Source organism: Taudactylus pleione, unplaced genomic scaffold (assembly GCF_031769625.1).
Source record: "Taudactylus pleione unplaced genomic scaffold, aTauple2 ptg000018l, whole genome shotgun sequence".
NCBI classification, from domain to species: Eukaryota; Metazoa; Chordata; class Amphibia; order Anura; family Myobatrachidae; genus Taudactylus; species Taudactylus pleione.
This window is the reverse complement of record NW_028284420.1, coordinates 6,786,189-6,798,926: the sequence shown is the minus strand read 5'-3', so window position 1 is coordinate 6,798,926 and position 12,738 is coordinate 6,786,189. Positions and strand designations below refer to the sequence as shown.

Here is a 12,738-nt window from a genome sequence, read left to right as displayed (position 1 = left end):
AGGGCTGTGAGCATGGCGCACAGCCCGTCCACTGCCAATTCAGCTGTCAGCGCTTCCGCGTCAGGTGGTATGACAGCCACCTGACGCGGAAGCGCTGACATCTGAACTGGCAGGGGCCTGGCCGGGCAGCGCCGCGCAGCCGATCGTCGGTGGCCCGGGGATGGTGCATATATGGAGACAAGGCTGTCTCCATCTCTGAATAAACAAAAATATTGGTTAGTCAGGGGGGGTTTCTGGGTACTTAGAAACCCCCCCTCCGTGCGCTAGTGATAAGTAAGAAGTGTTTTGTGCAAGTACAGCAAAGACCCCTCGCATGCAGATAGTGATTTACCCGAATAGTACGCAGCAAAGCCTCTTTGGCTTTGCGGGAATACTATTGATCAGGTAACCTGATGCCTACCTGAGTTTGCAGTAAAAAAAACAAAGGTTTGCAACGCTTAATAAATTGGTCACAGCCCCGGTTCCCATAGATGTTTATGAGGACGGCAGTATGGACCTCTAACTAGGGTAAAAGCTCATGTATTAAGCCTTTGTTAAATAGCAGCCAGCAGTAGTAGAGCTATTTGCCTGTGTTTACACTGGCATTTTGGACCTGATTCAGACCCGCTCGCAAGATGCGATCGCTCGCTGGCAAAAAGGGGCTGGATATTTAAATTAAGCACTCGCACTGCGTCGCGTAAGGACGCCCACTGTCTGTTTGCGAGCTATGGCAAAGTGCGCTCTCAAGTGTCTGAAGATGCCCCCTTGCCATTCGCAACATCTCCGGAAAATGTATGATTAATTGGGACCATTGTGAGTCATTGGAGCTGCTCGCAGCCTTTGGGGTTGTCTTTCCCCGCCAGAAGCACTGCGATAAGTGCGGGCTGAAATACATGCAGGTGACGTGTTCAATGACGCTACTTTGTTAATTATGCATGCCCTTTAAACAGCGTTTTGGCGGCCTGACATGCCTGCGTCCACAACACCACTACCCCGTTTACAAGCACCTTCCCCTGTTACAGCCCACAAAAGGCACTCTCTGTCACTCAAAGTAGCGAGCTGATAGCGGCTTACGAGCAACCAAAATCAGATCACAACGAATGGTTTGCGACGCGCACTGCGAATTATACGCATGCGCAGATGGATGAAAATCGCTCAGAGCGAGCTATCGCGCCTTAGCGAGTGGGTCTGAATCAGGTCCTTTGTCTTTTACCCACTTCTTCAATAGACCTTTAGGGGTAAATTTATTAAACAGTGACTTGCAAAAGCTATTGATTCTCAGCGTGTTTAAGCAGGAAGCTTTAGACGGTGTAACTATTCAAAGTGAAACAAAACCCCTTAGCATGGAAAATGTGCCATTTACACTTGTTCTAATCCTGCATTGATGGAGAATTAAAGGAAAGAAGACATTCATGGACAAATCACTTGCTCTTCAAGAATCAAAGTGGGTGTGAAAACAGAGAACTGGTGTGTAGCTTGGTTATAAAGGGAAGAACAGACAACTTGTATATATACTGTAGCCTCCACCATGTGCTGGATATTTCTTACATCTATACCTGCAACTGGAGACTGTCTGACTGGGGATCTTCCCCTTGAGTTATCCATGTTGAATTGAAAGGTCTTGTTCTCTGAGGCATCTCCACTGTCCTCAATCCCATCTACCACTCTGGAGACAAAGCATACGGAATTAAATATATTTGTGATAGAAACATTTTAGTCTTCATTTATATAGTGCAAAAAAAAAAATGCACAGTGCCTAGCAACCAGATAATGCTGCTCATTTACATGAATTCCTTCCCCAATGGAGAGTTTAGAATCTAATTTCCCTATCACAGAAACATACTCTAGGGCACATTTATGATTAAGACAATTAACCTACCAGAGTGTTTTTAAAACCTGCTATACAACATTGTTTTACACAGTACAAGGAGATATACAAATATCAGGAAAAAAAAAAGAAAAAAACACTAGCATCTGCAAATACCTCTAGGGCAGTGGTTCTCAAACTTTGCCCTCAGGACCCCACACAGGTCACATTTTCCAGGTCACCCAGCAGGTGCACAGGTGTATTCATTACTCACTGACACATTTTAAAAGATCCACAGGTGGAGTTAATTATTTCACTTGTGATTCTGTGAGGAGACCTGGAAAACATGCACTGTTTGTAGTCCTGAGGACTGAGTTTGAGAACCTGTGCTCTACACCTTGCCATCTTCTGATACCTTGGGTAGGAGTTCATCCAAGTCTTGTTTGTTTTATACAGTCAGGTGCATAAATATTGGGACATTGACAGAATTTTCATATTTTGGCCTCTATTCACCACCACAATGGCTTTGAAATGAAAAAAACAAGATGTGCTTTAACTGCAGACTTTCAGATTTAATTTGAGGGTAATTACATCCAAATCAGGTGAACGGTGTAGGAATTACAACGGTTTCTATATGTGCCTCCCACTTTTTAAGGGGCCAAAAGTATTGGGACAAACTAAACAATCCTAAATCTAACTTTCACTTTTTAATACTTTGTTGCAAATCCTTTGCAGGCAATTACAGCCTGAAGTCTGGAACGCATAGACATCACCAGACACTGGGTTTCATCCCTGGTGATGCTCTGCCAGGCCTCTACTGCAAATGTCTTCAGTTCCTGCTTGTTCTTGGAGCATTTTCCCTTCAGTTTTGTCTTATTCAAGTTAAATGCATACTCAATCAGATTCAGGTGAGGGGATTGACTTGGCCATTGCATAACATTCCACTTTTTAGCCTTAAAAAACTCTTTGGTTGCTTTTGCACTATGCTTCGGGTCATTGTCCATCTGCACTGTGAAGCATCGTCCAATGAGTTCTGAAGCATTTGACTGAATATGAGCATATAATATTGCCCGAAACACTTCAGAATTCATTCTGCTGCTTTTGTCAGCAATCACATCATCAGTAAATAGAAGAGAACCAGTTTCATTGGCAGCCATACATGCCCATGCCATGACACTACCACCACCATGCTTCACTGATGAGGTGGTATGTTTTGGATCATGAGCAGTTCCTTTCCTTCTCCATACTCTTCTCTTCCCATCACTCTGGTACAAGTTGATCTTTGTCTCATCTGTCCATAGGATGTTGTTCCAGAACTGTAATGGCTTTTTTAGATGTTGTTTGGCAAACTCTAATCTGGTCTTCCTGTTTTTGAAGCTCACCAATGGTTTACATCTTGTGGTGAACCCTCTATATTCACTCTTGTGAAGTCGTCTCTTGATTGTTGACTTTGAGACATATACACCTACCTCCTGGAGAGTGTTCTTGATTTGGCCAACTGTTGTGAAGGGGTTTTTCTTCACCAGGGAAATAATTCTTCTGTCATCCACCACAGTTGTTTTCCGTGGTCTTCCGGGTCTTTTGGTGTTGCTGAGCTCTCCGATGCGTTCTTTCTTTTTAAGAATGTTCCAAACAGTTGATTTGGCCACACCTAATGTTTTTGCTATCTCTCTGATGGGTTTGTTTTGATTTTTCAGCCTAATGATGGCTTGCTTCACTGATAGTGACAGCTCTTTGGATCTTATATTGAGAGTCGGCAGCAACTGATTCCAAATGCAAATGTCACACCTAGAATCAACTCCAGACCTTTTACCTGCTTAATTGATAATGAAATAACGAGGGAATAGCCCACACCTGTCCATGAAATAGCTTTTGAGTTGATAGTCCTATAACTTTTGGCCCCTTAAAAAGTGGGAGGCACATATATAAACCGTTGTAATTCCTACACTGTTCACCTGATTTGGATGTAATTACCCTCAAATTAAATCTGAAAGTCTGCAGTTAAAGAACATCTTGTTTGTTTCATTTCAAAGCCATTGTGGTGGTGAATAGAGGCCAAAATATGAAAATTCTGTCAATGTCCCAATATTTATGCACCTTACTGTATTTATGGAATTTGTTGTTTTGGAATTAAAGAGCTATGAACCTTTCTCCTGACTGTTGTACTCCATAATTGGTGGGGAGTTTTAAACGAGGAAGTTTCACCACAATAAGGAGGGAAAAGAGTAATTTGAGGACAACAGAAGACCCACCAGATGTGCCTATAATTATTCCTGTGTCTTGTGAGTACTTGACCGTGGGGGTCATCCCCAGTAATATTTATCTTTTGTGAAGGTGCTTTATATAACCAGGAGCAAGAGTATATTATGACGTGCTTTCTTCTGATTATTTATTTGTGAGTGTTGTGATTGGGGGCATCCCCAGCAAATTACCATATTAAAAGTATTTGACCATAATTATGTATTTTGCATGCTGGAAATCAACCCAAAAGTTTGCAGTAATACACCTTTCTTCTTTGTTTTGTATATATATATATATATATATATATATATATATATATATATAGATATAGATATCATTGACGTGTAAACAAACAGCGGCACTCAGGGGCTTGCTTGTAATGAAAATATAAATAGTGTATTGCAGTCAATACATAATCCCTTTTTTTATATATATATATATTGACATCACCCTATATCGGGGTCTGAAATGAGGGGGACCAACTGCTGCTAAACAAAGTAACGTCTATTTTTATTTAAGTGCCAGTGTACAACCATAGATAATTTTTTTTTAATATAAAGTAGCTTCTATATTACCTGTGAACAGGGGGTCATTTTACAGAGTTTCCTGCTAAAAATGACAGTGCAAAGCCATTGTTACATTTTAACCAAAGTGCAAATAAAACACTGTTCAAGCCATTCCTACTTTTTTCACATATATAATTCCATCCCAAGGATTGCAAAGCTGGGGAAAACCATACAAATACAATCACAAAATATGACATAGTTCATTTTAGAACTATTGCTCTAAGAGTGATAAACAAAAGTTAAACTGTACGCCCGCAGGGCAAATTACATTTAATGATTTAATTAAGCAATTTTTGCATGAAAGGCAACCACTGTACACAAGCATGCACATGGATCTGTTGGCTAAAACAGAAGTTCCCAAACTCCGCCATTACAGTCCTGGTTTAAGGGATATCTATGCTTGAGCACAGGTGACTTAATTAATATCTCAGTAATTTGATTTAACCATCTGAACTTAAGCATGGATATCCTTAAACCCTGGACTGTAATGGTGGAGTTTGGGAAACTATGGGCTAAAATATTGGCTTATTGAAGACATTGATGACTAGATGGGGACTAGGTGCACTTATGAGCCTCATTTTATACCCACATGTAAAATCACATTTAATATGTGTAACATATTGAAAGAGATTTGAAGAGTGGAGAGGGTGCGTTCATTAGTGTGTGTCTGATCTGCAAGTAAGTACAGAAAATTTTGAATGCAAAAATTCCAAATCATCAAAACAAATTGCCTTATGTTCCAATGTTCTAATGATTTAATATAAGGACACAATAAGGCTATAACAAGAAGGGTGTAGCTGAGGGTAGATTAAGAGAGGAGTGGGCCTCTGTGCATTCTCCGTGCAGCTTCCCCCCTCTTGTCAGCACATACAGTCAGGTGCATAAATATTGGGACATTGACAGAATTTATAGAAACCATTGTAATTCCTACACGTTTCACCTGATTTGGATGTAATTACCCTCAAATTAAATCTGAAAGTCTGCAGTTAAAGCACATCTTGTTTGTTTCATTTCAAAGCCATTGTGGTGGTGAATAGAGGCCAAAATATGAAAATTCTGTCAATGTCCCAATATTAATGCACCTGACTGTATGCCAAATAGACTGTTGCACTGTCCCAAAGGCTACTGCGCATGCGCTGATCTCCGAGAACACGGCGCCCGTGACATTTTCCCGGGCATCACTTTATTGCGCATACGCGGGTCTCCAGGACAATGGCACCCACACCATTTTCTCTGTAATATCTGCGCACCAATGAACAGGTCAATATCGTCTATGGTGCAGGGTGTGTGGTGTGGGTCTCCCCTGCACCGCGCACCCTTGCATCCATGATAGATAATATTGGTGCATCTGTACTTAGAGTAATTATTTCTCTCTTTCTACCACATACATTTCCAGGCAGATCTGAAAGCTGAGTTGCTGCTTTGGACTGTGCAGGACTGTGTATTAACATATACCCATATCTGATTTGTTTCATGTGGAAATAGCACTTTATATTCAGTTTGCTGTTTACATGTTATTGAGACTATGCTCTCTATCTGTCGTCCCTTTAAGCTGCTTATTGCGGTGCCTGTATATGCAGTTTAATTATTGTTTATTAGGGGTATATAGTTACTGAAGTGAGAGTTTTAGAAATGGAGATGTTGCCCATAGCAACCAATCAGATTCTACTTAACATTTAACTAGCACCTGCTAGAAGATATTAGCTAGAATCTGATTGGTTGCATATGTACCCCTATTAGTGTGGTGTTTTATGATTTATTGCAGCTATTATGTTATTTATTGACTATTTTTCATTAATTTGGACCAGTTCATATTTATTATATGCACTAGCACACGCAGAGGGTGGGGTTTCTGAGTACAAACTCAGACCTCAAGGCACCCTAACAGTCCAGATTTTCAGGATACCCATACTTAAGCACAGGTGATTTATTTAGTACCTCAGTCAGTTTGATTATACCATCTATGCACAACCATGGATATTCTTTAAACCTGCACTGTTAGGGTGCCTTGAGGACCAAGTTTGGGGACCCCTGGTGTAGTGTTTTTTCTTTGCTCAAACCTCTATTAGTGGCTGCAGATTGTGATTTTACTTAGATCTGCACGCTGGCAAAAAGTTGTACAGGGGAAGAGAAGACAGACACATTTGTATACAATTAAATGCTCTGTGCAGCTGCATATTTGCGTTTTATACATTACTTTTATTCAGGGGCGTAGCCAGAACATTCTAGGAGACCCCTCTCTCTGTTGCTCATTTTATACCCATATTAGTCCCCTAGTTAATGTTATACCCCATAGTAGTGCCCTAGTTAATGTTATGCCCCATAGTAGTGCCCTAATTAATCTTATGTCCCATAGTAGTGCCCTAATTAATCTTATGCCCCATAGTAGTACCCTAATTAATCTTATGCCCCGTAGTAGTACCCTAATTAATCTTATGCCCCATAGTAGTACCCTAATTAATCTTATGCCCCATAGTAGTGCCCAAGTTCATTATTTGCCTTTCATTTTTCACTTTATTTGCAATGACTATACTTCAAGTCCTTCATCTCTTTTGGCAGCTTTTGAATCTTACACGACAGCCCCATATCCTTCAGTGTTGAGAAAATTGCAGTTTACAATAAGTGTAAAGACAGGAGAGAAGGGTGGGGGGACCAGTCAGCTCCTACCTTGATAATGCAGGACACTCCACTTTGTGTGGAGACCTTCTTAATCTGAGCCTTTCAGGGACAGTCCTAATCTCTGAGCTCAATCCACACCCCCCAGCTCACTTCACAAAGGAGAAGCTTACTCTCTGATAGTGCTAGGCTCACTGATTAGCACAGCTGTGCCCGTGGGGATGAAACGGGAGTGCGGGAGATGGATCACATCAGTGAAAGCATATCTAATAAAGATTTATCTTTTATGTGAATTCAATGTTCAATGTGCGCCATATATGAAGACAAACTATTTCTTTCTTTTTCTAACAATCCAGTACCATATTTGTCTGATGGCAGCACCCAACTTGAATATTAGTTAAAAAAATGGGGTTCTCTTACAGATACATGTAAATGTGTGCCAATGTACTTTCCCTTCGGTTGTTTATACAACTATGAGACCTGGGTCCGGGCCCCCCTAAACCTTTGGACCCCATAACAACGGCACCTTCTGCACCCACTATAGCTACGCCCATCCCTTTATTCTATGATCACTGATTCATTGACATATCGCTGTGTACTATTTCAAATGTATCAAGCAAAATATTGAAAATTCAAGACAACAAAATGGAAACGCTAAACTCACCGAGGGCTGAGATCCGGTGGTCCATATGTGTTGAGAGATGGAATGAGAAGCTTGGCTGGCTTTCGTGACCCAACACAGCCTGCATCAGGCACCTTTTCTGTATTGCGACACTGAGGTGAGGGGCTTCGGCAATGGCTGTTACGGATTGGAGATCGGCAGTTACGACGGAAGGCAGAGAATTGCCTCAAATCATCTCCAAGGAGGCTGCTCAAGGAGCCACGGCGCACAGGACTATTAAGGTTTGGCAGCATGAGTTTCCTTCGTGTCATGGTAGCAGGAGAATGATGGAAAAAGTCATCTGCTTCATCATTGTCTTCTAGTATTGATGCCAACTTTTTATCAGGTGTGGTACCAGATTCCGGACGTGGCTGAAAAATAAATCAACAAATCACTTAGATGATGCAATTCTCTAAGTCGGAAGCTGATCTCACAACTGTCCATTTAGATCAAAAAGGCACAAAATTAGTATATCCATGGGTTCCCAAATAATAATTGTTGAAGTAATGATTGATGAGAATGATACATTTTAAATTTTGATCTGCTTATACAGCAGGGAATATATCAATCTGCTCATCCAAATGTGCTAACAATTTACATACATGGGGGCGTGGCCTGGAATGGCTGGTGTAGGAGCTAATTTACCTGCTCTCCCGCTGAAAATCCTGCTGTTCATCCTGAAGGAGCGATACCCCAGACTTTAGTCTTCCCCGCTTGGTGGCTGTAGATCTTCCCCTCCTGGACCTAGAACCCGGGACTCACCTGTTACTTTCTGAGGAGCTGTGGGTGTCTGGTGCTTCTCCTGTCTCCCACGTGGACGGTTGCATCCTCCGGTGTCCTGATCCAGCGCTGCTTGCAAGCTGGGCTGTTCATCCGAGGGACTTTACCAGGAGGTGACACTTCTGTCCCTTCTCCAATTGCAGTGCACTGGCTCCTGGGTCTAGCGACTATCTCCATACTGGGCTACGGTGTCTGTCCCGGATGATACACTCTGACGGTGGCCATCTTGGATCCGGCTTTGCAAAGCTGGAAGCTGCTGGCTGTATGGTGTGACTAGTGTCCGGTATTTGATTTCTCCTGTTATTTTGCCTTCCTGGTGCCTGGTTTCCCTGGTGGGGTGCCTGTTGTACCAGCTGGCTTATTTGCTATACTCTACAGTTACTCCCTGGTGCTGGCTGGCTGGAACTCCTCCTCTAAGTAAGGCATTGTACTCCTGCTTTCAAGTTTGCCTATCCTGCTCTATAGTTGCTAGACTGCTCTTTGCCATCTCCTGTGTTGAAATATTTCTGAGACTAGGGGCTTGATTCAGAGGCGCTCGCTATTTGCGAGCGTTCGCTCTGAATCAGGGCGGATTTTCTTTTAAAACAATTCCGCCTACATGCCGCTCACCCCCAGCTTTTGTGAGCGGCCTAGCGATGGTCGCGATTATAGCGACCATCGGGCTTGCGACGAGATCCTTGTGGTAGGGTCTCGGTTCCCGCAAGCCCGAGTGAACTGCCTGCTCTAATAGAGCAGGGAGTTCACTACTGACATCACGAATGATGTCAGTAGGGCCACCCACAAATGGCAGGCGTTCCTTCAGAAACGCCTATGTTTGTCCAGCCACCCCCCCTCCCCGCCTACAAAACGGGGTGAGCTGTCGATCAACATCGACAGCCGCCCCATTTTGTAGTGAGTCCCGGAGTGAGTGAAGTTCTCACTCACTCCAGGGCACACGCACGTGCATTGTGCACGCCATGCGTGCGCACTGGCCAACCATCAACCCACTTGCGAGCGCTATGCGCTCGCGAGTGGGTCTGAATCAGGCCCTAAATCCGTCCTCTCTCTTTTCAATTGGATATGCTTGAACCTGAGCAAGTTATACAGCCAAATCCTGAATCTACAGTCCTCACAGCTTTTGGGATGTTTCTGTCTTGGATTTTTCCTCTCCATTGGATATGCTGGAACCTGACCGAGTTATACAGCCAAATCCTGAATCTACAGTCCTCACAGCTTTTGGGATTGTTTCTGTTCTGGATTTTTCCTCTCCATTGGATATGCTGGAACCTGACCGAGTTATACAGCCAAATCCTGAATCTACAGTTCTCACAGCCTCTGCGACTGATTCCGTCCTCTATTTCTCTTCTCCATTGGATATGCTTGAACCTGAGCAAGTTATACGGGCGAATCCTGAATCTACAGTCCTCACAGCTTCTGGGACTAATTCCGTCCTCTATTTCTCCTCTCCATTGAATGAGCTTGATCCTGAGTTTATTTGTAATTTAATTTCTGGGTGCTCCGATGTTGCCGCTGTACTCCTGTGGATTCATTTTTTATCCTTACTATGTGTGCCGAGATTTTGGGATTTGTCGTTCGAGTATGATGGTTCTTCTCCTGTTTATCCTCGTATGAGTCAAGATGGAACTATCATTTTAAGTGTTTTGTTTCTAGGGTTTGTGACCTGGCCGGACTAATGTCTTCCAGCGAGTTACTGTGTCTAGTTACTGTTAATTTGTATATTCTGTGTTATATGTGAGCCTGTATTACTTTAACAATATTCTTCTGGATTGTACTCTAATTTATAGATGCTGTGGGAGGGCGGGTTTGGTTTTTTACCAGCCTAGGGTCATTTATTTTGTGTTTATATCCTCTATTTGGGGTATGGGAGGGTTAGTGATCGAAGTAACTTAGAATAGTTAGTGGTGGGCTGGGGGTTAGGGGATCCAAGTATGCCTAGGTTGGGGTTAGATTATACAGGGTGGGGGGTTATGGGGAGGTTTGTTTTGGGAGTATTATTTTATTTGTTTTGATATTTTGGTAAATATTTGTTTATGAGCAATGCGGTTGGTTTGATGATTATACTGCTAGAGGAGGTGTAGCAAAATATTGAAATATACTAAGTATTTTTGTTCTCAAGATTTATGGGCCTGAATGGCGCCTTTGAATTCGTGTATACTCCTTTATTGTGTTAGGAGGTTATATCCTGTACATGTCGAAGAGGGTTATTCTTTTTTTATACCGACGCAAAATCATTTAAATGGAGCATATAACTTGTACTGCCTGTCATGTTTATATTTGTTTTGTTTTGTTTTTCTGTCTTAATTTTTTCTTGTTTGTATAATGAAAAATTTTTTTAGAAAAATTACTGAATTAAAAAAAAAATAAAAAAAACAATTTACATACATACTGTACCTCAAACAACTGGCTCTAAACATGTAGCCTGCTATATTTTCATAGCAAGATATACAACACTAGAGAAAATGAGAGTCAACAAAGAGACTAAATGCATCACCTGTGATAGTCGTGGAGATCGGCAAAACCTGTAGCAGCCCTAAAAGTGGACAAAAACAATTACAAAAGTATAACAGACCAAACCTATTCATAATAATATTAAATAAATAGAAAAGTCAACATAGTATTATAGCAGGGATATAGATATCCATTCCTTATAGCATAGTAGTCATAGTTTAAGATAATGTTGATTTTGACTTGTTGCAGCATTGTGAACTTAAATAAAGGTTTGGTAAACAGACAACCAAAATTGTGCCCTATTTATGTTTAACTAGTTGCAGTTGTCTGTTTTAGAATGCAGTTGCTATGCTACAATATCTTACGTCCGTCTCGCTGCCTTCACGCAAGTTAAACGTCAAGTCGTGGTGGATGTCTGCCATAAATTTGTTGGAATATTCTGGGTACAGTTCCAGCACCTCCAGTAGTCCTCGTAGACTGAGATACTGAAGATCACAGTATGTCAAAGCTTTCACATCAGCATTGGTTTTTATCACCTGTTCCTTGCTGGAGATGTCAGCACCAATTAGATCACCCTTCCCTGCAGAGAACGCATGGTAGAAAAGGGAATAAATGTTACACAGTGGACCTATGTTAGCATGGCTGCCTCACAGCACTGGGGTCAAAGGTTCCATTCCAAACAAGGCCATGTCTGTATGAAATGTATGTTTTCCTGAGTTTGTATGCAATTCCTCAGAGTGATCTGGATTCCTCCCACAGGTCAGACTACAAAGATAATACTTGGAAGTTAAATGGCTTCTGACAGAATTAACACTAGTGGGTGTGTGTCCATGCGGTAGGGAATATAGGATTGTCAGCTCTGCTGGGACAGGGACTGATGTGCATGACTAAATAGGCTCACGTAAAGCTCTGTGTACTATTTATAAATATATCTACTCTAATAGTACAAAATATGCCAAATAAATGTCTCAATATACTACAGAGTTAAAGTGCACTCCTCCTCTACACACAAAGGAAGCATCCATATAATGGGCTTTGTCCCATCCCTTTCTACGGTCAGTGGACACTATAGTGTAGGTTGTGTGTTAGTGCTTATGATTGTGCTGGTAGTGTTCAGAAACAATAAACATTGGCTATTAGCTATAATACATATGTCTACTGGCTTTGTTTCTTGACCATTCATTCCTATACCTTCTCCTAACTATGAATTCTCACCAAGAATGGCCAGCACCATAGTGTCCTTCAAGACTTCCAGAGATCCTGAACATACAAAGTAGTTGGCCTGCAGAGCATCTCCCTGCCGTAATAGGTACTCTCCAGGGGCACAAAAGGAAGTCTTGATATGCAGGGAGAGGGCCCGTAGGCACCCACGGCTCGCAGGCTCAAAAACTGGAAGCTGCAGAATGTCCTTGTTGAGATGCATCGCTATATCCGCACGTAACTCATCTGGAAAATCTTTTAGCAGCTGGAAAAGGGAAAAAAAAGCTGATTATGTATGGTGTGAAGACTTCAGCTGCTCTATAGCCTCAAATCATTATAGCCTCAAATGTTAATGTATCACCCTTTGTCCAAGATTGTCCTACATGGGCAGATCTGGCTGCTTGACTCAGCTTTAATCACCCAGCAGTATGCCCAATGCT

The 12,738-nt window shown here is 42.0% G+C and overlaps 1 protein-coding gene across 1 annotated transcript in view; it reads right to left on the bottom strand.

The window, feature by feature from the left end:
• KCNH4 (potassium voltage-gated channel subfamily H member 4) overlaps positions 1 to 12,738 on the bottom strand; it is a 198,530-nt gene that overhangs the window by 17,348 nt on the left and 168,444 nt on the right. Inside the window, exons 10-14 of the mRNA XM_088442465.1 lie at positions 12,314 to 12,563; positions 11,464 to 11,678; positions 11,142 to 11,180; positions 7,874 to 8,241; positions 1,536 to 1,645 (exon numbers count right to left, since the gene is read on the bottom strand). Coding sequence (XP_088298591.1) covers positions 1,536 to 1,645; positions 7,874 to 8,241; positions 11,142 to 11,180; positions 11,464 to 11,678; positions 12,314 to 12,563 — 982 coding nt within the window. The remainder of the gene's footprint in view (positions 1 to 1,535; positions 1,646 to 7,873; positions 8,242 to 11,141; positions 11,181 to 11,463; positions 11,679 to 12,313; positions 12,564 to 12,738) is intronic.